Raw genomic sequence first — 24,462 nt, 5'->3', positions numbered from 1 at the left:
TGCTTGTGATTTGAGGGTTTCAGGAAGTAGGGAAGTTGCCATTGTCTGCATATTAACACGTTTTTCTCTTTTCAGGAAAACAACTTCATCTCAGTAAAGAAGACCATGCAGCCTGCAGTTCAAGTAAGTGTTTTTCTTGGAGAAAAATATGTATTTAAATTTAAATATAATCAGTGAGATAATAAGTCATTACAAAATATTTTTATGACACTAGTGTTTTAAGCATCACATTTTTAATAGCAAAAATACCTCATTTTGGCTTTTTCCTTCTGAAAAGATTTTAATAGCAAGCTTTTGTTTGTACTGAATATGTGTAAGAATCAAAACAACTTTAAGGTTGGGAAATAGGTCTTCATACCAACCTTGGAAAAGAATTGGAATGCTTCGCCGTTTCCTCCTCTTTGAAGTTTAGTGGATATTTGCAGCTAAAAGAGCTTTTGGGGAGAATACATGCAAATTTGTTTTATTTATTTTTTTTAAATAATTGTGGATGTACTCAGTACATGCATAAATATGACTAGGTATTAAAATTTGAGAGTGGTGTGTGTGTGTGTGTGTGTGTGTGTGTTTTGTAGGAGGAAAAATGCAGAGGAAAATCAGGCCAGGACAACTTCATTTGTAAATAATTTCCAGAGTTGGTGTTTGCTATATTATTCTATGTGTTCAGTGAAATAGCATGTGCTATTCAATAAATTCAATAAATCCACAGCTGGCTAATCCTTAAATTAAGAATGTTGTATGGCCCACAAATGAAGTTATAAATATCCGGATGGTCCGTGGCAGAAAAGTGGTTCCCACCTCACGAGAAGAAGAATTTTGGCCTTCTGTCTCATTTATGAATATTAATGAATCTAAAAATGTTAATGTGAAAGTACTAGATGGTACATTGAAGCAATACTTTCAATAGTTTTATCTTAAGGATGCACAGAAACTTCTCTGGTCTAGATGCCACTGATGGATCTTCACTGAGTGTTTGCCAAATGTAGCCTGGATACGTTTCAGGAAGATTTTTACTTCTCTCCCTGTTGACTGTGGCAGTTTCAGGACTTTCACCTTTTTCTCTGCTAACCATATCAGATATTTGTATTCATAAATGCCTTTCTGTTGTTAATTGACTTCTTATTTAATACAGTAACATCATTCATATTCTTCTGTGCTTCTCATTCTGATTAATCAGTGTACAATCTAAAAATTGATGAACCAGAATTCTTTTTTTTTTCTCCTTTTCTTTTTTTTTTTTTTTTTAATTTCGTTTTATGACACGGTTTCATAGGCTCTGGGATTCCCCCAGCCTCTCCCCAGGCCCTCCCCCATATTGGATTCCTCCACATGGTTGCAGTGGTACAGTTCATATCCAGTCATGATTCCTTCATTGTGAGCATGTACCGTGCCTAGAGTCCAGCCTCTTATTGTCCAGATAGTTTCAACAGTTTCCTTGGGAGACCATCCCTGGTCTGAAAGCAGAGCTGGCAGAATATCATCCCCTCCAATGAAAAGCCACAAAATAACATCAACAACAGTTTACAACATTATGGAGTTATTGCATGACCAATACGTTAGAAAATGCAAGTTCTTAACCACATCCTGTGACTACTTCATTGACATTTCAATTTTAGTTTATACACAACTGGCTGCTATACACCTTAAAGTGGTTATAGGGTACTATTCAGCTGTCTCGTGTCTATTTTCATGTTTATATTTAACAGCTTATAGTATTCAAGCGTAATTTTTACTGAACTTCGTGAATTTTAGGATAGTCCAAACAGGCTTATAACTCTAACAAGGCGTATGTTAACAACTGAGGCGCAGAACAGTTGTAGGAGGGGTGTGCAGAGAAATCTTCAATACCTTAGTGAGGAGGAACTAATCTTTGTGTCCTACCTAGTAAGGTATATGTGAGTCCAGGCTGACCTTTTCTTGTCTGTTCTAAGATTTCCTTGTTGGTCTCTGTCTATCTAATCTAATTTGGGGGGGAGGAGGGCTTCTGGAGCAACCCTGATGGTCATTGCAAGAGAGGGTGGGGATCCAAAGTTGGAATTAAGTAAGGACCAGAGAAAGCTCCTCTCCTGGGACCCGAAGGAGATTTACTGGATGAACCGGAATTCTTAACTTCTTTTGGATCCTGCCCTTTTGAGGATCTGATAAAGCTACAAACTCTCTTTGAGAAAAGAACCATTTGTGTTTAGTCATAATTTTTTCCCTAAATGGAAACAACCAGTTTATGTATCTAAGTTCATCTACAGACTAACTGTGGATTAAGAATCTCTGCAATGTGACAGCTTTTGCCATGTTTTAGAACAACTTTTACGTATCTGATATTTTGGAGGGGGGAAGAATTCTGCTTACAGGAATGGAAGAATCTAACATACACTTCTCTCCAATATAGCAAGAAGTGACATGACTTGTTAGTGTTAACTTCTGCATTTTCACGTGTAATTTTTACAGAACCATCCTTCTAACTCAATTACCTTTTCTTGACAAGCATTCATACTTGCTCTTCCATTTTCCAGCTATACCACTGATTGTAAAAGACACTAGGGTCTGACACCTTGGACAGGGTTGTCCCCGTGTATGGATGCTTTCTCACGTCACTCAAGCTCTGACATTTCATTCCAAACCACTCCCCATCCCCTGCAAGAACCTCCTTGTCACATCCCTTGGGCTCTAGCAAGACCTTCCAGAGTTGTTTAGGATGGGGCAGGGCAAAGGCTAGTTACATATTTTTCAAAAAGTTTCTTTATAATGAGATCACTGTTTCTTTGACACCTTGAAGAATTGACTATGATCTTTTCTATAAATATTCAGATAAAGACAGGTCTAGTTGTATTTCAAAATTCTCTATGCTTTGGTTTGATAGTATGCCAGTGCTGCTCTTCACCCTCCTCTTGGCATTGGCCAGGTCATAGGAAATATTTTAGGCCTTGCCAGCCAATATCAAAATTGAGATGATTAAACAGATAACTCGGTAACAATCATCATAAAATGTAAAACCTATTATTAGCTTGTGTGCTAAGCAAAAGCAGGTGACTCACCAGTCTTGCCCTCATGGACTTTGTAACAAACTGCATAGATTTAAACAAGAATAGTTAGACTTTTTTTGTTTTAAAGATAATACAGTTAGAATTTAAGTTTACAAAAATGTGTACTTTTTGTATGCATTCATTTAGCCACCCATTCAGTACATTCTGTTTAATCTCATTTATCTGCTAGACCCAATGCCAGATGCGATGGAAATGTATCTTGTAAGGCAGGGGTTAATAATCCATTGTATAATTAAGATACTAAACACTTGTACTCAGCTGACAAGGGACAGAAAAATATTTGTCAGATTGTATCTCCTTGACTCAGTAGTAAAACCCACTTATTGGTTAGGGGGTTCATATACGTTGACCACAAGATTCAACAGTGAAGACATCCCAGGGACTGATACTTTGCTCCTAACATCCATATTTTATGTGATCTGCAGTTTCTATATATGTGTAAATATATATATATTTTTTTATATATATTATATATATTATATATGTATATATACTTATACCTCATTATTTAAGTGTGGATGTAATTACTATGACTTTTAATATAAGACTGCATTCATTTATTCGATTGGCGTTTTCTTTAGGTATGGTTTGGAGAAGATCTTCCTTTAAGCCCACGGAATCCTCTGACTCCCAGACATGGGCCAGGGTTGGCCAATGTTTGTCAATATGATGAGTGGATAGCTGTGAGACATGAAGCCACTCTGTTGCCTATGCAAGAAGATCTGTCAATCTGGTTGTCTGGTTTGTTAGGTAAGGCTGGCAAGGATATCCAAAATTGTATTATTACCCAGCAAGTATTTAATGAGAGCCTTACTGTTTATTGAAGAGTGATTGTAGTGAATGAAATATTCAGTGTTCTCTCATTGTCCCAAACAAGCAGTCTGGTTGGGGAGGTTGTCTGAATCACCCTGAGCACTAGGAAATGTAAATGAAACTGGAGAGATCAGTATGTTTTGAGTATCAGTGTTTTATTGTGCATATTAAATAGATTTTTAAAGCTTATGTATGCCTAATTTTGTTTTGTTTCACTGGCCCCTCTCCCCTCCCTTCAATAAATCTTTTACAGGCGTGAGATTCCTGGTGGAATCTATATCTACTAGTTAAAACACTGATTAATTCTCACGCACTGAGGGCTGGAGATGTAGGAAACCCAGGAGGAAATGGCAGGGTGAAGATGGCCTGGTGTCATGGTTCTAATTCATTAGACATTTTGATAAATGCTCTTAAATTTTCTCCCAAGAAAATCACTTTAAATACATAATTTCATGTGATATTTCAGAATTTTCATGAAAAGATACATCCTCATGATTGTTGATTGTTCTCTAAAAAAATAACTAAACATACACCATTCTCTCACTCTTCCTGCTTGTTATCAGTGTTTGGATCATTTTTATAGCTTATTTTATGCTAATGATGCTTTAAAATGGTATTTTAGAGATGACAAAAAGTTGGTTATTGGTTATGGTACTACCTTTAATTTTTAAATTATGAACAAAGCCCATTTTATTTATAGAAAAATGTGTGTAAGCAATGTGAATATGCAGTGAATTTATTTCATCTTAATGTCAACTTGCTTTTTATGAAACTGTGTTATGGATATTTCTGTTTCTATTAGGTCATCTAGTTTGCCAGTTTGCTGTGTTCACTTACCCTGTGGAGTGAATATTTGGAATTGATATTTTTCTAATATTTGAACTACAGTCTATGTTTTTTCTAGCGTTTGAACTAGGATCTGTTTCCATTTAATTACATTTTAATAATTATTTGATTTCACTGTTTCTAGAAGAATTTTAACTTTGAAATATGTTTTTAGGTATTGAAGTCAAGGCGGAAAGCCTATTGGAAGAACTTGACAATGGAGTGCTGTTGTGCCAGCTGATTGCTGTTCTTCAAAACATGGTGAAAGCATGTAGCCCTGAGGAGCCACGAGTAAGTAAACGTGTGGCAATGGTGGTTTTATAACTTGGTGCATATTGATTTGTGCCTCTGCATTTCTTTCCTCTATAAGGCTGTAACCTTCCACCTGGCTGTGACACTTTGGATAATTTACCTAACCTTTTTGAGCTACAGGTAGGAAAATGTATTCCTTTGTAAGTTATTCACATTTACCTGCACGATTTCAGTAAAATTCAATGAGATATTTGATTTTATTTTTTGCAATGATTATTATGTCTTCAGTTTTAAAAACGGTATTTTAGTTCTGGGAAAAATAACAGGAATATACAAGGAACTAACAGTAGTGATTGTTTCTAGATAGAGAGAGGAGCTGCTGGGTAGAGATGGGAGAAGGACTTACTGAAACTTGCTGTGTCTTCTGCAGTATAAAAATCATGTTCCAGAATTGCTTATTTGAGCAAAATTTTAAACTAAAATAATTCTCAGCAAGATTAAGTACTTGGATCAGGTAGTAAAATTAGGATTCTATGAAATGTGGACCATCTGTTTTCAAAGAACTTAAGAGTGGACAACTACTTCCTTATTTGAAGAAATTGAAAACATCTTTATGAAGATGTGCATCAGGAAGAAAGCCAAAATGAGTATGCCTGGTAACTTAAGATAGCAATAATGTTGTGTTTGTATTGAGCTATGCTACGTGTGGAGAATATACCATAGAAATCTGCTTTAGAATTATCAGATTGATGTTTTTTTAAGAGAAGGAGATTAGAGCTGTTTGATGCTACTGTTAGTTTTGACCAGATTGTTAAATATTTCCTGGAATGTAGGTTAAAGCATAGTAAAATTAAATAATTTTTGGAAGATAGTCTTTATCCTAAAGCTGTATATTTTTTAGTTTGATTCAATGCATTGAATAATTACTTAGTAATAGTCAAATGAATAACTAATGGAAATGTCCCTGATGCATTTTTTTTAAAGTATTCCTTTTTCTTTTCCAGAATTTTCCAATGAGAAAAGTGCCCTGTAAGAAAAATGCTGCACCAGGTTCATTCTTTGCCAGAGACAATACTGCAAACTTCCTCCACTGGTGTCGACACATTGGGGTTGATGAAACTTACCTCTTTGAGTCTGAAGGATTAGGTAAGTGTTGTGGTCATCATCTTTGCTCTTTTTGATATTCATCAGGACTTTTTTAGCCCTCATCATTTTTTGTTTGCTTGTTTGTTTACAAATACGGCCTCAAATGGTACATCTCATTCTCCTAGAAAGAGCTGTACTCAAGTTTGTAAGGAGCAGGCCTTGAACCCTGTGGTAAGGACACTGGTTGGGATACCTGTCCTTGGAGTGCCTGGGTTTGAGTCTCAGCTCCAGTGCTAACGTCAGCATCCTACTAATGGCCACTCTGGAAGGCTGTAGGTGATGACTCAAGTATTTGGGTCCCTACCACCCACATGGGAAACATGATTGAGTTCCCAGCCCCTGGTTTGGGAGTGAATTAATGGATGAGTTGTTTTTTTTTTTTTTCCCTCTCTCTCTCTCTCTGTTTTTTAAAGATTTGTTCATTTTTATTGGAAAGGCAGATTTACAGAAAGAAGGAGAAACATAGTGAGAGAGATCTTGCATGTGTTGGTTCCCTCCTCAAATAGCCACCATGGCTGAAGCTGAGCCGATCCAAAGTCAGGAGCCAGGAGATTCTTCTGGGTCTTCCATGTAGGTGCAGGGTCCCAGACTTTGTGTCATCCTCTACTGCTTTCTGAGGTCACAGGGAGGGAGTTGGACCATCCAGGGCATGAACTATCACTCAGGTGGGATTCCAGCGCTTGCAAGTGAGGATTTAGCCATTGAGCCATTGCACCAGGTCCAAATTCTTTCTAAATAAATTTTCTCAGAAAGGTTCTGACTAATGCTTTTGTAATACATTTTTTTCAAGAATCACCCCTTCAAATCTAAATTACTAGTAGTTTTTTCTTGTAACTAGGTAATAACAGAACTGCAAATGATGTGCTCTGGCAGTGTTTAGATTTACCTTATAAACAACAGCTGCCATCTTGGTCATCTAAAGGGGCTAACTTTTGACAATTTTGAAAAGTTATACTCTATTACTGACAATTTTTACCTTTAAGTAAATAGAGGCATCTGTGCAGTGGTTAGATTAGTAGCTATCCAACTGAATTTTATACTAGATGTATTTCCACCGTTTATACGTAGGGGTGTGTGTGTGTGTGTGTGTGTGTGCATAGTTACTTGAAGAAGCTTATGAAAATGGATTTTAAAGATGAGTTTATTTTGCTGGCAGTCTTGAAGTCTGTGCATACTCAGGGTCATCACAGAGCTCATGAAAAATGTGTAATGTGAAAAAAACTATGCATGGAGTTCAAAACGTTTTATTGCACCAACATGAACTTATGATTTTATTTTTCCCCAAACTTTTTGAAGTATCTCATACAAATATGTGCATCCGTAAACACACACACACATGGAATTTTTGGTGGTGTGCCAAGAGCAGTGGCATACCCAGGCTGTAGGCTGTGAGAGTTGTTTTCCTGGGTAGAAAGAAGTTTTATCACTGACATTGCTTAGAATTTCTGGTTCTTAGTGATAACAAAAACCAAACTAACTTTCAGTTGGTTTTATTATAATCTTTAAATTCTATAGTGCCAGTGTATACCCTGCTAGCCTGCACTGAGGATAAGCTGCTACCCAATCCGGGTGCTTCTGGATTCCTCTGTCAGATGTGCAGTAAGGTGTAATGCTGGCTCTCAGCCCTCACTTTGCTGTCTGCCTGAAGTCCAGGCGTGCCGATCGCTATGACAGGTGGATTGAACGGCACATCCGTGTTCTGATGATCAAAACAAAGAGGATGTGTTTTCCTCTTTTGTATTTGCTTTCCTATTTTGTATTTCTCATGTTCGGTAGAAGACATCTTCTGACTGTCCTGAAGGTCAGTGTTGGACTCAGTGAAGCACTACCAATGCCATGAACTCATTTCTAGGGATTAACCAATCGATAATCTAATGCTGTCATTCTGGAAACTTTGCAGAGGTGAACCTTTAATTTTTTGCTTTGCAAAGGACTGGAAGTAATTCAAAGAAATAAATAGATAATTTTAAGGTGTTTCTAATGATGTAAAAAAGGCAAACTTAAAATTTTTCAAAATTCATTTATTGGCAGGAATTTTAATCTCGGCTATCGACTTTTCATTGATTTTAAAAGATTATGCCTTGTGCTGGGGAAGTATAGTAGATGCTAGTTATAACTTAGAGCGTCTGTCATTTCTCTGAGGGAGTCAGGGTACTTGCCATTCATCGCACACTGCACATTCCTGTTCTGGAGTTTCTGACTCCACGGACTGGATCAGAGAGGGAGATGACCCAGAGCAACCCTGTTGGTGCACTGAGCCCAAGCTCTACCATCAGGCTTTGTTCTTGGAAAGCTAAGCTATGCTTCCCCTAACATAATGTTTGCCTTTTAGAAATGTCCACGGCAGTGTTCTTTATTGTGTTCACTGTATTGTACCATCATCACCACTGGATAACTTCAGGACATTTCTATTACTTCCAACAGAAAACCCATGCCTATCGGCAGTTATTGCAATTACTCCCCATGCGCTGGCTGCCACTAGTCTAATTTCTACCTCTATGTGTTTGCATGTTCTAATCATTTCATATAAATAAAATCATACAATATGCAGCCTTTTGTGTCTCGTTTCTTCAGTTAATATAATGATTCATTTATGCTGTAGCATGTAACATTATTCCTTTTTTATGGCTGAAGATAGCTCGTTGTATAGATACTCATGTGTTTTAAACCCATTCATCAGGTGGTACACAATTGGGTTATTTTCACTTTCTGGCTATTATGAATAATACTTCTATGAACATTTTTTATGCAAGTGCTTGAGTGAGCTTATGGTGTTAACTCTCTCAGGTATACCTAGCCATGGGATTGCTGGGTCTTTCTTACATAGTGGCTTTATGCTGGTATTTTCAGGAACCACCAAGTTATTTCATAGTGGTTGCACCATTTAACATTCCCACCAGCAATACACAAGTATTTCAATTTCCCCACAACCTCACCAACACTTCTTGTAATCTGTATTTTGTTTTGATCATAATCATCGTAATGGGGAAGAAGTAGTATTGCATGGATTTTGATTTACTTTTCTTTAGTGACATTAAGAATGTTTTAAGAGCTCTGTGGTCATGCCTGTGTCTTCTTTGAAGAAATACATATTCAAATCATTCTGTTTGGCCCATGTTTCTTTTTTGTTGATTTGCTAGAGTTCTTTGTGTATCTAGACACTAGTCCTTTATCAGATATGATTGGCACATACTTTTCTGACCTTTGGGTGTGTTTTTACTTTAATAATGGTATAGTTTGATGCACAAATGTTTTAAATTTTGATAGTTTACTTTATCAGTTGTTTTTGTTTGTTTGTTTGTTTGTTTGCTAATCCTTCTGGTATCATCTCTAAATAAGCATAGCCTGGTCAAGGCCATGCAGATTTCTACCTGAGTCTCCTTAAAAGAGTTTTAGCTTTTGCATTTAGGTGTTTGCTCCATTTTTAGTTCACTTTGATATGTGGTGTGAAGAGGGGTTCAGATTCCTTCTTCTGCATGCAGACAGCCCATTAGTTGAAAAGATTGTTCTTTTCCTTTTGAGTTGTCTTGGTATCCTTCTTGAACATAAATGGTTGCTTTCATTTCTGGATCTTCAATCTTCTTCCATTGATCTCTATGCCTATACTTATGCCAATAAAACACTGTCTTGATTATTATATCCTAATACAGTAAGTTTTGAATCAAGTTTTGTTTTTTGGGGGGAGGATTGATTTAGCTATTTTGTGTACCATACAACTCCGTGTAATTTATCATCAGCATGTTAATTTCTGAAGAAAGGACTGTTAGAGACTGTTTTGAATCTGTCACTTTTGGATTCATTGCCACCTTAACAGCATTCTCTTCTAGTCCATGAGCATGGAATGTTCTTTAATTTGTGTCTTATTTAATTTCTCATAGCATTTTGAAGCCAGTATAAATAGAATTATTTTTGTAATTTCATTTTCAAGTTATTTCATTTCCAACTTATAAAAATAACTTTTGTCCGTTGATATTGTATTCTGCAGCTTTGCTGAATTTGCTTATTAGGGTTTTTTTTTTTTTTTGGTGGTATTCTTTGGGATTTTTCTAAACATAGAGTTACGTTGTCTATGATTAGAGAGCGTTTTCATTCCTGCTTTCTAATCTGGATCCTTTTTGCTTATTTTTCTTGCCTGTATGCCTTGGCTAGGACCTCGAGTATAATGCCGACTAGAAGTGGTAAGAGTGCTTCTCCCTGCCTTTTCCCTGATCTTACAAGAGAAGCTTTGAATCCTTTGCCCTTAAGAGTGGCGTGGGCTGTGAGCTTCTTATAGGTGTCCTTTAGCAGACTGAAAAACTTCCATTCCTAGTTCATTGTCATTTTTTTTAATCAAGAAAGGATGTTGATTTTTTTTCTGCTCTTTTCTGTGTCTTCTGAGATAATTGAGTCTTTTATTTTGCTAATTATATATTGCCTTGGTTGTTCTTATATTGAACTAATTTTGCATTTCTCTCATAAGTCTCATGGTTTATACTCCTTTTTAACATGTTGCTGACCTTTGTTTGCCAGTATTTTATTGATGATTTTTGTATCATACTTGTAAGGGATATTGGTCCTTAGTTTTCTTGTCTTTTTTTGGCTTTGAGATTGGGGTGATTTGAGCATCAGAGAATGATTTAGGAAGTGCTCCCTCTTCTGTTTTTGTAAGAGTTTTGAGAGAAGCATTAGCACATAGCACTGTGCTAATGATAACATGGAATTAAACTGAAGTATCTAAAAGAATCTCTCACTGAGATATCTTAAATGTAAATAATTTAATGCTACAAAGCCTTTACTGTTTTATATCTAAAGAACTACTATTCTCTTGTTAGTCAGTTTTTTTAAAGATTTATTTATTTTTATTGGGAAGTCAGATATACAGAGAGGAGGAGAGACAGAGAGGAAGATCTTCTGTCCGATGATTCACTCCCCAAGTGACCACAATGGCAGGTGCTGTGCCAGTCCAAAGCCGGGAACCAGGAACCTTCTCCAGGTGTCCCTTGCAGGTGCAGGGCCCAAGGCTTTGGGCCGTCCTCGACTGCTTTCCCAGGCCACAAGCAGAGAGCTGGATGGGAAGTAGAGCTGCCGGGATTAGAACCAGGGCCTTATGGGATCCCGGTGCGTTCAAGGCGAGGACTTTAGCTGCTAGGCTATTGTTCCGGGCCCGTTAGTCAATTTTTAAAAATAAAAATAATTGATAAAAGATAAGGATAAATAGAAAATATAGATATATTTATTTTAAATCTTTACAAACAAGTAAGCCCGCTGTATTCCTTCTTCTTTTATTTTGCCCTTTTCCATGCCAAAAAATGTGTCTTCCTGTTTAATTTTGCTTTTTAATACATATCTTATTTCCACAGTTTTGCACAAAGATCCAAGACAGGTATATCTTTGTCTACTTGAGATTGGACGAATTGTGTCCAGGTACGTATTCCAAAATATTTCAAAATGTCAGTTTTGTAAACATTTTAAGCTATTAGTTTTAGCTTATAACACCATTTTCCCTAAAAACCTAATATTTTGTTTCAACTTCCTTTTGGTGTCTTAACTTTGTTTACTATGTTTAAGCATATGTCAACATCTGTTTTTCTTATTATAGCTTGCCTTTATTTCATATTGAATTGAACATGATCATTTCTTTAGATAAGGCTAGGGTAAGATCAAGACCTGTGCCTCCTGTACCTACTTCAGCCTCAGTCTTTTTTCACTCCTGGTTTTAAAGGTTCCTTTCAGAATCCCAGGTAGATTTTCAGGATTTCTAGTAGCCCCAGTGTGTGCTGTGCTGTGAAGATGCTCATGTGGGGTTTTGGCAACCTATGAGACATTCAAAAGCATTTCCACATGATCTAATAAAACAACACAGCTGGTAGAAGATAATCATACAGATTTTTCTTTTAAAAAGTGTGTGTGTGAGAGAGAGAGAGAGAGAAGAGAAGAGAAGAGAAGAGAAGAGAAGAGAAGAGAAGAGAAGAGACGAGACGAGACGAGACGAGACGAGACTAGACGGGAAGGGGAGGGGAGAAAATGATATCTTGGTACCCAGGGAAGTGTTTGGGTCACCTTTGCTTGAATGATCATATCTTCTGCTTGGTTTTTAGATATGGAGTGGAGCCACCAGTGTTAGTAAAACTTGAGAAAGAAATTGAGTTGGAAGAGACCTTGCTCAATGCTTCTGGGCCTGAAGATTCGATTAGCATTCCAAAATCATGCTGCCAGCATGAAGAGCTGCATGAAGCTGTAAGTAATGGCCCATTTTTAAAAAAGTTTTTGTTTGTTTGTTTTGATGTCTTAGAGTCTGCTAGTTTTATGTACTTCTAGTTTGCTACACATGATGGTGGTGATTGAAGGAAATTGTTTCTTGTTTATTACCATACATTAGCTATAAATCTCCACTTTCTGATGAGTTCAAGGAGCTATATATGGTTTTTCTTTTAAATTTTTGTAGTCTTAATGGCCAGGGCTAGGACTAGACAGAAGCACAGTCGCTTAAGATGCTGGTATTGTAGGCAGTAACATTACCCCTTAGGCTCAATGTCAGCCTCCAAGGCACTACATTTTAAGGGTGATGTCATTTGTGTATGTTGAAGAGTGGGTTAAGCTGTGTAATGCTGGAGTCAACAGACAGGAACCCATCATGAAGGGTAGCATAGGCCATTGATTTTTGTTTTAGCATGGCAGGATTATAATCTCATTTCCAAATTATAAGGATTACTCTTGTGGTCACATAGAGGTTATATTGGTTTTCTGGTGCTAATCCATGCATAACATGATGAACGCTTGAACTGGAACAGCACTAGTGGTAACAGAGGTAAAGCAATAAATCTAAGACATATCGGGAGGTAGAATTGACAGGAATCAGTAACTACCTATGGGGAAGGCAGAAAAGCTAGAGCACTGTCCAGATTTTCTAAGTGGACAGTGTATGTACGTACACTTGGAGAATCCAGGAACAGGAAAACTTGTGAAGAGCACTGATGAATTTATTTTTTAATTCCTCCCTGACAGCAAATATGCATACTTGCTAAATATGTTAAACTGAAAAGTCTTCTAAAGTTTATACCCATTAAGTAGAAGTTCATAGGATTGCATTTCATTAGGCTGTGGGTTTTCTGTAGCAACTGCAGTATTAAGTGATAAAGGTAAATTTAGTATCAGACATTTTCTGCTTACTACCATTTTGTAGAAGTGCTTAATGTACAAAACTATTTTAAATAACAAATAAGTCATTACCAATAAGCACTGAAAAGTTATTACTTAGATTGTTTGCTTAGCATAATAAGTGCATAATAAGACATTCAGTTAGCCTTGCAGGAGATGAAGATGTCAGCTAGAACATCTCTATATCAGACTAAAATATATTTATTTGTTAATGTTCCTAATATCTGTGAAGATTATGGAAATCAGTCTGCGAAGAAGAAATAATGTAGTTGGTGAAAATAAAATTTAAATCTCTTAAACAATGATTAAATAAAAAGCAAACCAGGAAAATATCTTATTAAATGAGAATTACAGTGTCTTCATTTCCTTATTATATAAAGACTGTATAAAATCTAATAAGAAAAACATTTCTATTCAGTTAATGTACCTTTTGTGTTCACACAAGAAAGCAATAGAAATGAAACTTGTTGGAATCAATATTATTTGCTCCTTAGCAAAACACCTTTAAGTTATTAAAGCTGATAGTTTCTGCCGAAACTATTTGTTTCCGAGATCAGACGAGATCAGGCACGTTCAGGATGTTGTATATGTTGTTATTGATAATGAAAAATAATGTAAACTTTAGAAAAATAAAGTGACAAGTTGATTTTATGTTGTAAATACATATATATATAAACTGTATAGGATTTAGAAATGGGAAAAGAATCAATAGTGCCGTAGTACCATTGTAGATGATTTTAAGCTTTTTCCTTGGGTGTTACTATGTTAAGTATGTAACAAATAAAATCAGAAGCCTTTCTCACCTGCTGCTGTAGTTCCTTATGCTCAGTGCCTTGTTTAGACAAGGGACTGGTGCTGATGTCTACTGCTCAATATAAGTGGGCATTGCAGATTTTAAATAAGGAAAACATGGAACCTCTCAGAATACATTTCTGTAGAAATGTATATGGAAAGAAGTTATACTAAATGTATTAAAATTTATATTGATAGAAAATACTAAGAAGTTTTTTCTATTCCTTTGGGTAGCTAATGTATGAACATGATTCTAACAATCTTATCCCCTTTACCTGGGTTCAGTTTATTTTTACCCATTTTGTGCATATGGGGTGTGGACGGATATGTCTGAACGTGTGCATATGTACAATGACACAGGTATCAAGGGTGTACACATCTTAAGTTTGATTGAATGATTTGTGAAAATCAGTTTTTTGACATATAAATAATGTTTTTTTGTGATATGAACTATGTAGAGAAGTGAATTCCTGACCCTCACCACCCATCTTTGAGTAACTAATTAGTACAATCATATAAATCCTTACTGGTGCCCGGCTAAACTGGACGTAGCTAAGGAGACTTTTAATCCTACCTAAGTTTAATTAAATGAGCTTATTTAGATATATTTTGTGTGACAAGGTAGTTAAGAAAAATATTTATGATCTTGCTTTTTCAGAAGTGTAATTTTAGGTAAACTTAAATATTTTCCATTGTGGTTAAAATGTGAATTTTTTTCCAGTCAAATGTATTCCAACAATTTATCTTTAATTTATTTTAATGCCCATGCTTTAAATATCCTTTCATATTTACAGAAATTGTACAACTTTCATGTTGTATTGACTGGGGAAAAGCAGTCCGTTATCTCCTTGAAGCACAGCAGTAGGGTTTCCCCAGCTCCCGACACCTGAGCAGACCATGAGAACGCAGCAAGCACTTCTGAGAAAATGGCTCCTGAACGGAAACATTTAGGAGTTTTACGTAGTCCTGAGTAAAGGGAGGTTAGGAAATTGCTGCCTCTTTTAGCAATAGCCTTGAACAAATTAGATATTTCCTCATAATATTGGTATAGCACAGTGTTAAGTTCCTGCTTCACGTTTTTCTGACTAGCCAGTGCTTGATTTGACACAGATGTATTCATTCAGGTCTTAATGATGAAATCACACTGACTGCCACTCAGGAATGTGTCTCAGGTCACCATCACCATCCTACCCATGCAGTCCTCCTGCATGGTCGTGAGGACACTGCCTGTCTCATGACCCTGGGGCAGGGACGGGGACTTGATCACTGCCAGCATTCATGTTATGTTAGCAATGTCTAGCCTTAAGAGATGTCAGCGGGTAGAGATAAAAGAAAAACGGTTGAACTGAATTTGGATTTTTGAGTTTGATTTTCCTAGCTATCAAGTAACGTTGCACTCTTACCTTAGACAAACTTTTTGTAACAAGTACTAAATTTATTTTTAACCTTAGGTCAAGCATATTGCTGAAGACCCTCCTTGCAGTTGTTCACATAGATTTTCTATCGAGTACTTATCTGAAGGCCGTTACCGACTAGGGGATAAGATACTGTTCATAAGAGTAAGTGCACGGTGCACGTGTGTTCACATATAGATCTTGTTGTGAAATTGGGTTTCCTGCCAACCTCTCTTTGCTTTGCTTTTGCTTTTTAAAAAGTTGGGATAGATGATGCAATTAATGGAAGAATTTCACTGTATAGGGAAAACATGCCCTATCCACCATCTGCTTAATGCGAATCTGTTTTTTCCTTTTTGTTCTCAAAAAAAATACATATTAAGTGGCATCAGAACCCATTCAATTATTTTCTTTACGATTTGTAAACCTTAAAAAAAGAAAAATACAGACTTCTTGCCTTTCATGATCAGTTCAGACAGGCAATTTAAACACTGCAAACAACTAATTTTAGAATTCCTAAAACTAAACAGTGAAATCTAATTGAGGAACAAAGCTCCTTGTACCCTTCTGGTAGCTTATGCCATTTTTCAAATAATCGAATGGGGAGTAATTTTCCTCTATTAGAAAAGAAAACAAAAACAAAACATCTACTGCAATGAAATGCCTAACAAGAAAAGGAAATAGAAACATGCTATTTATGATAACATATACTTTGGGCTTCGTACATAAAATTTTTCTCATGGCCACAGCATTGCTGTGTGTATACATACATGTTCATTTTCTGCCTCTGTCCCATCTGCTGTGTATTAATTGTCCTCTCCTGATGAGATTGAAATTTCACCAATTCAGCATTCTTTCCAATTCTGATCTAAAATTAGGAACTGTTTTATTTCCTGGTTAGGAGTAATATAATAATAATTAAAATGTAATTTCACCATCTAGTTTTCTTCCCTTTCACATATTATCATTACCTCACCACCACCTACCAAAGTCACACAGAAACACTCTCCTGCACTTTCCACCTTTTAACTGGCTTTCTTGCTAAAGGCATTGTGATACAGATAGCCATGATGTACACAGCATGTGTCTCTGAATCAAAATCCATGCACAGTGGAAGGCATTTGGCCTGGCACTTTAAAACTGAGAGTTGGGGATCCCATATCCCTGTATCAGCGTGTCTAGGTTCCGGTTTTCACTCCGCTGCTGGTTCCAACTTGCTAATAATGTGTGCTAAGGGAAAGAGAAAGTTGAGTTCCTGGGTCCCTTTCACACGTTTAGAAGACCTGTATTGAGTTCCTGGCTCCTTTGCAGACATTTCAGAAGCGAATTGGGATGGGAATTTTAAATCTTTTCCTTTCTGCCAAATAAATAAATAAATTCCTAAAGTTTGTGGGGAACCTCATTTAGTTCTACGTATTGGTCTGCTGTAAGGACAAGAAACTGAACTCCAGCTGGGGGGTGTACTGACAAAGGCATGGTGTCTTATCCCCACGAAAGCACCGTCTGGGTTACAGGCACCCAGTCCACGCGAGACCAGGCCACACTGTGTTAGCTGGGACAGATTCTACCATCTCTAGGAGCCATAATTTTCTTGTCTGCAAAGAAGAACTAATAATGAATCTTATCAAAGTGTCTTTAAGATTAAATTGGTGTATATGAAAATAATTAAATTGCAAAGTATAATATTTGGTCTTTTTTGTTTCTTCCCTATTTTTTTCTTTATTATCAGGCACTGTTTTTTTCCTTTAAGTCCTCATTTCTCTTCTTCCTTCATCTCTTCTCCCTTTTTCTTTTCACTCTTCATTGAACAACATTGACCTTGCACTTCTGCATGTTAATAATTTAGGTTTTTAAAATGCAAGTTATTTGTAAATATGTTGCTTACAGGTTGGAGGAATTTGATTGTAGTTGTGTAACTCAACCTGAATTAAATTTATTAATAGTACCAGAGGCTATCAATTTGTATGAAAATGCTGGCAAATTCTCTGAATGTCATAGGTCTCAACATCACAAATTATGACTGCTAACACATTGTAACTTTATTATGAACCTCACAATTTTACAACTTTTTTATTTTTTTACTTTTCTTTGTGGGGGCAGATGCTTCATGGAAAACACGTTATGGTCCGTGTTGGTGGAGGCTGGGACACTCTTCAAGGATTTTTGCTTAAATATGATCCCTGTCGAATATTACAGTTTGCTACACTGGAACAAAAAATTCTAGCATTTCAAAAAGGAGTTTCTAATGAAAGTGTACCTGATTCACCTGCCAGAACACCTCAGCCTCCTGAGATGAATCCTTTGTCAGCAGTTAACATGTTTCAGAAACAAAATCCAAAACCTGGCACAGCAGTTCCCAGGAGCAAGGAAAAACAGGTGCATCCACCAGGCTCTCTGCTGCCGGCTTCCTCTCAGAAAGCAGGGCATCCGGGCTCCACATCAGGCCCTTCTAAAGGTCCAAGTTCCTCAGCGATGCCTTCCCATCTCAAGCTCAAGTCTTCAAAAGGCACAGCTAAGAAGCCACATGTCCCTTCAAACAGCATCTCGTCTTCACTAGGCCCAGTAGGTAACAGCACTTCTTCACCTGTATTATCAAGAACTGCACCTTGCGTACCTGAGTCATTAAGGAAATGTGTCCCATCCTCCAGTACCCCTAAGGCCAGGGTCATTCCAGCCCACAGTTCAAAAGAGCTGCCAAGTAAGTGTTCTGGAAAAGCTGACTTGAAGTATTTGAAAGACAATCATATTTCTTCAAAGGATGATAAAGCAGTTCACTCAGCTGCACATTTAGGTTCTTCATCAAAGTATCCAAAGGCACCTAAAGCAAACGTACACGTAAGACCTAAACCTTCCCCCTTTAAGTCCCCTGCCAAAATGACAAAACCCAATTCCAAAGCCACAGCCCAAGGAGCCCAGGCCCAGCCATCTGACAGAGCTGCACCTGCAGGGGTGGTCCCGGCCCAGAAACTTAAACCAGCCTTGAATCTAAATCAGCCAGTTTCTGTGGCTTCCGTTTCTCCTGCAAGAAATGCACAGGACTCAAAAGACAGTAATACAGCTTCAGTTGCCAAAAAGCAGCATCAGTCTAAAAGTCCATGCCAAAGGGCAGGACCCAGCTCCTCCAAATCCCCTGGCCGCACTCCACTGTCCACCATGAGCCTTCCCCAGTCTTCTGTGAAAACACAGACAGCAACCAAGCCAGCACACACTGCCACCAAGGGCCAGTATTCAGCCAAAGGACCTCCAAAAAGTGGCAAGACCCCAACTTCCAGCAGGAAGCCACCTTCATCTGGTAAGGAAGCAGATAGTGGAGAGAGAAAACCTGCTGCCAAGAAAAAGGAAGATGATGACCACTATTTTGTTATGACCGGAAGTAAGAAACCTAGAAAATAAATATGCATGTGGCATTTTAAGAAAACAGGACTGGAGCAGAGTGAATGTGTCCAAGTTTCTCCCATGCATATGTGTTCCGGAACAACATAGAAGGGTGACGGGTGTTGGGACGAGGAGGAAGTTCATCAGAATCCACATCTCTGAATTCACCAGCAACTATTCTTGTGAGGCAAAGAGTTGTGAAATCACTACAAGGTTCTTTTTCATACTAGATATACATGCAACTTTCAGTCCATGGTGTCATTATTCATGGCTATCGCTAAGGGAAATATAAGAATTATAACTATGGCAGGAGTGGGAAACTTTTTTCCAAGGACTGTCTGGATATTTATAACATCGGTCTTGAGCCAGACAAAATCGTCAACTTGAAAATCAGCCTGTTATACGTCTATTGAATTATGGTTGTCTTGGCAGGCCCAGACCAAATGACTTGCAAGCATTAAATGGCCCTTGGGCTGGATATTCCACACTCCTGAACTATGAGGACTATTTTTTTAAAAGTATATGCAAATATGTATAATATATAACTTCTAAAATATGTATATTTATATAAATCATCCATTCATAAGATGGATGTTACATACATGCTAATAGCAACAGTGAGACTCTTAGTATTAGGTATTGCGTTTTGTCAAAAATGAAACGGTTTGGCACTTGTCCTGCGTTAGGCACCTGGTTTGATTTCCTGATCAGGATTGCCTAGTCCTACAATGCCACGTGCCAATGGATGCTGCATGTTAGCTTGGCATTTCTCTGAGCTGGGCTAGATAAAATTCTTAGTACTTATGTCTTTTTAAGCTTTCCAAATCAGAAGGAAATGATTATTTTATCAGCCTTAAATTACCAGTACTTTCAGTATAAATAATAAGATTAACTTATTGAAACATAAGCAGAAACTTAGTTTTTAAAAAAACCCAAAGATTTTTAATGTATATTATCTATGAAAACTTGTATTTTAGTAGATGTTGCACAGCTGGGGAGAATGACTGAAGAGCTTCTAGCATATTAAAGATATTTTAATATTTCCTATGAATTTTTCCACAAGCATAATGTATTTTTAACATCAGAGTTATGTTTTAACAATCTTAAAATTAAGATATTTTTAAAAACTCTTGATATCCAACGTAATTTGTATCACCATGTCATTTTGCTCTAGATTATGGAACAAAGCCAGTAAGATTTTTCCAATTATGTTCATGTTATTACCATCATGTTGCCTCTGTGACTCTGACGGCAGGTGGCTGGCTGGTGGTGGTTTCTGTCATCTGGACAGATGTTCTTAAACATCTCCCTTTCACATAGTGGTGGCATAGACTCCATTGAATTAAAATGGCACTTGTAAATAACTTACCCTTAAGGAATTGTGACTTAAAAAATTAATAGTGTTATTTGAGAAGTGTTAAGGATGTTTTAAATAATTTTGCAGTGTTAGTTATCACAGGTTATTATGTTCAATATTGAGGTTTGCACTACTGTGTTTGCTTTCAACTAAAATATGTTTACTAGAGAACAAACTAGTTCACAGAAATGTACAGATGTCATAGAATAAGCTTTAGTTGGCTAATAACATTCTGTAGATCATAAGCAAGAAAACTTTGTTATAAATAATACAGGTGGGTGTTAAGGCACCGTGGGTTAAGCCATTGCCTGGGGACTCTTCACATCCCAGTCAGAGTGCTGGAGTGAGGACTGCCTCCACTTCTGATTCAGCCCCTGCTACCGTTCCTGGGAGGCAGGCAGCACGTGAGCCCCGAGTGCCTCGGTTACTGCCATCTACACGGCACATCCCGATGGAGTATCCCATAGGAGCACCGTTTAGCATCCTGGCTGCTCCATTTCTCATCCAGCTCTGTTGGTGCCCTGGAGAAGCGGCAGAGGATGGCCCGAAAGCTTGGGTCCTGCCACTCTTGTGGGAGACTAGGCTGAAGCTCCCAGCTCCTGGCTACCGGCTTTGGCCTAACACAGCTCTAGCTGTTGCTGTCAGTAGGGTATGAACTAGCAGATGGAAGACCTCTCTTCTCTGTCTTTTACCATCTCTTTCTGACTCTTTCAAATAAATTAATAAACCTTTAAAAAGAAAAGGCCAGGTAATACTTGTATTATCTATAACTTAGAATTTGGAAAAAGTAATTGGTATTATAGCCAATGTATGAATCTAAATAGACTTTACAATTAGGTGAACATTACCATTTTTATCAAGAATAATCAGATATAAAAGTATTCCATAGACATTTGGAATAAATTCTAGATTTAATCAAAAGAATTGTTTATTTGAATAATCGGAAATCAATTTATAAGCTTTAAGTTATAAGAAATTTCTCTGTGGTCACACTTACTGAATTTGTGTGTGTGTTTATATATATATATATATATATAAACATAAATAAACAGAACTTTATTTTGGAAGGATAAACCATATATATATATATATGGTTTATTTTTATCCTAAATATTCCAAAATATTATATATTATATATATGTAAAGGTTTTGTTTTCATAAAAATGGCTGAAAGAATTTTTTTTTCAAACATATTCTGGGATTTTCCTAAGACCTAGTTTTTCTAATCACTGAAACAATTTTTAAAATAGCTTTTTACCTTTTTATAGTTAGGGAGGTCCCATTCCTTCTTAATAATAAGCAAGATTTTGTGATTTCTTTTGTATATAATATTTAATACAATGAGTATTAAGCTGAAATTAAGTTTCTGGAAAAAATTAAATGTGTGCTTTCAAAAATTAAAATGCCTTTATTTTTCTTTGCTCTAATGTGTTAATATAGCTAATACCTAAAATTAAACTCCAGATGAAAATGAAATGTGGATTATTTTTACATTGTTTGCGGTTAGAGTATAAGACATATCTTCAAAATAGTTTGATAAATTAATTACATGACCTGTATGTTTCCTCTCCATGATAAGCTTACAATCCTTAGTGGAAAAATGAATTTTCTGAGGGAGAATTCTTACTCTTCATGCAATCTTTACATCTCTGCCTCATTTAGAATCTGTTACTTCTGGTAGATGGTTATGCTGTCCTGTTGCATCTAGGTTCAGCCAGTGACTACTTTGAATCCAAACTCTTGTACCAGCAGTGTTTGTATCCAATTTTAACTTATATTTGTACGTACATATAGTATGTATGTATATAGTATGTACATACTAATGTGTCCATTTGCTTTTTCTTAAGTCCTGAATATAGTGTGATCACCTGCTTCAGACAGGAAGTTGTTTATATAAAACATGGATAAATTTGAGATGAGTTTTAAATTCCATTGCTATTTGAAGAGCTCTTTCTATGCTGTGCAATTTATTTTATTGCTTTGGGAGATCATAAGGTTTTGTCATTGTCCTCCAAATTACTCTGTTCCAGAAAGCCGAAGACTTATATTTAGTGACCTTTGTGAAAATAGAAATAACTTATCAGTTAATAAAATAGAATTACTTGGATCATACAAGCATTGTGTTCACAGAAGGTAATGGTCATAGAAATTTCACATTCTTGTAGTCCTACTTAATATTATATTTTTAATGTAGTTATATTATTCTTGAAATATTCATCACTCATGGTTAAAGTAATTATTTCTAAAAAGCTGTTAGTGTGTATTTTCTATGATATTTCCAAAAATCAGTAAGAGATCTTAAATTTTTCTTATATTTTCCTATTTTGTGCATATAAAAATTTTAACATAAATATATTTTATGAAATTAGAGAAGGAAATATTAATGAAACATTTACTAGTAAATTTAGAATATGAAGACATTTGATTGTAAAGATATTTTGTTATAAATGCACAGCTCTGTTCTTGTAACAAAATCACAGTGCTACTTGATCTTGAGGAAATAAGATTTGCAAAAATTAGCAATGGGGATGTCCATCATGCCATTATTAAAGTATTGGTATTAGCATAAATAAAATATCATAGGTCATGGGAGGTATTGTAGACATTCAATTCTCTTAAAAGCAGTACACGTGCTGATAAAGTGGCTTATTTTGAGAAACTGTGGTGGCAAAACATTAATAGACAAGATTTCTTCATTTTCCACATTCAGTTAGAAAGAACACAGTCCTTGCTTATGGTATGTGAGCTCAATAAATTTTACTTGTTATCACTGACCTTTTGAAGTTAGTCTTTTGGGTATTATAGTATTAATATATATGCCAAAATATGTACAACCATATGTCAGCTTTTAAAGCTAATTTTAAAGTTTAAACTCTATATCTAAAATGAGAAACGAAACTCTTAAGTCACACCAGTGCTTGAGGATCATGTGAATAAGATAAGAAACTGGTAAAACTTTTTCAGTTGAGTGGTTCGGCATTTTGTCAACACAGTCTGAGGTTCCCAGAGTTTATTCTGTCAAACACAATGATTCCTCTCTCTGAACTTTCATCCCAATCTGACTTTCAATGACTCCTTCTAATGTACAAGGGTTTTTTCACCTGCCCTGAGCTTTTGATTTTTTTTCCCCTGAAGAAAGGCCTATTAAGATGACATGACACAAGTATAGAAGATACATTGAGATTGATTTGTGTTTAACAACACTGACTTTGAAGCTGGTGGCCATGTTAAATAGAAGTTGCTCACCCTGCCTGGTTGCTGCCTGGTAGATCCGACCTTCCTAACTGTTCAGGGTGATTGCAGACAGCAGCCATGCGCAGCTTTCACCACAGCACTGACAGCTTCTTTCCACACCTTTAGAACTCGCTTCAGGTCAGATGCTGTTCAGCGCTCAGTCATTTATTTTTACAAGGCTGTGAGGCAGATTCTGTCACTGGCCTCATTTTATATGTGAGGAAACGGAGGCACTGAGGGCTCACTTCTTGTGCTCCTCCGTTTTCTGATGGGGATGTTTATGCCAAATTCAGAATACAAGTTGGCCCCTGTGCAGCAGGGTTAATAGGTGGGGCCAAGAACAGGTGATTTCCCCCCCTAGCGCTCTGCCCTCTTCAATGCAATTAGTGCCCTTAATAAAGGGCCTGAGAGAGCGGGTTTCTCCCTTCTGTCTGTGAGGACACAGCGTTTCCTCCACTCGGAGGCAGACACAGCACCATGATGCTATCTTGGAGGCCGAGGCAGAACCATTACCAGACACCCAGTCTGTCAGCCCCTTCATCTTGACTACTCCAGCTCCAGAAATGTAAGAAGAATCTGGAATCTTCCTATCATTACCCAGTCTGGCTTTTTGGTTGCTGCAGAGCTGATGGAGATGACACTTGGGGGAGGGATGTTTGACACTCCAGCAGCACACGCAATACCTGAGTGCTAGCTCCTTTACCATCTCCAGAAGTAGTTCTCCTGGACAGTAAAATATGCCAGTGACACCTACCCTGGGTGTCTAGGAGGTGGGTGCACTGGCCGCATGTCCAGTGTGCTGTGTCTGTTGTGTCCACTGCACATGGAGCTCCAGCAGCCCTTGGACTCCCCCATTGCCAAATCCAAACAAGCTCACCCTTTCTTCAGTTCCTCCTTGTCATCCCGACCCCGTCTTCCTCCTCAATCCCACAAACATGTTCAAGTCTCTCATCACTGTTTCCTCTTTCACTTTCCATTCCTTTACCCCCAAGTCACCACCATGGACTGGTGGCGTTGAGCCAGGTTTTGCTACCAAAGCAAGAAAGCCATTTTCACGGCTTCTAGTAGCACAGGTAACTCCTCACTTATACTTGGT

The 24,462-nt window shown here is 37.1% G+C and overlaps 1 protein-coding gene across 1 annotated transcript; it reads left to right on the top strand.

The window, feature by feature from the left end:
- Positions 1-77: 77 nt before the first annotated feature.
- GAS2L3 (growth arrest specific 2 like 3) lies at positions 78-19,015 on the top strand. Its single transcript, XM_058673697.1, has 8 exons — positions 78-123; positions 3,623-3,791; positions 4,855-4,970; positions 5,936-6,077; positions 11,417-11,480; positions 12,155-12,293; positions 15,458-15,565; positions 17,501-19,015. Exons 1-8 carry the CDS (start codon positions 106-108, stop codon positions 18,791-18,793), a joined length of 2,049 nt encoding a protein of 682 aa, XP_058529680.1. The 5' UTR covers positions 78-105; the 3' UTR covers positions 18,794-19,015.
- The last annotated feature ends 5,447 nt before the right edge of the window (positions 19,016-24,462 follow it).

Source organism: Ochotona princeps, chromosome 15 (assembly GCF_030435755.1).
Source record: "Ochotona princeps isolate mOchPri1 chromosome 15, mOchPri1.hap1, whole genome shotgun sequence".
Lineage (NCBI taxonomy): Eukaryota > Metazoa > Chordata > Mammalia > Lagomorpha > Ochotonidae > Ochotona > Ochotona princeps.
The sequence above is the reverse complement of the archived record's forward strand: the minus strand, read 5'-3'. Positions and strand labels throughout refer to the sequence as shown.

Excerpts from the sequence above, each read along its gene's own strand:
- GAS2L3 (XM_058673697.1), top strand. Across the intron at positions 3,792-4,854 it reads CTGGTTGTCTGGTTTGTTAG|GTATTGAAGTCAAGGCGGAA; the intron begins GTAAGGCTGGCA and ends ATATGTTTTTAG. Across the intron at positions 6,078-11,416 it reads CTTTGAGTCTGAAGGATTAG|TTTTGCACAAAGATCCAAGA; the intron begins GTAAGTGTTGTG and ends TTATTTCCACAG.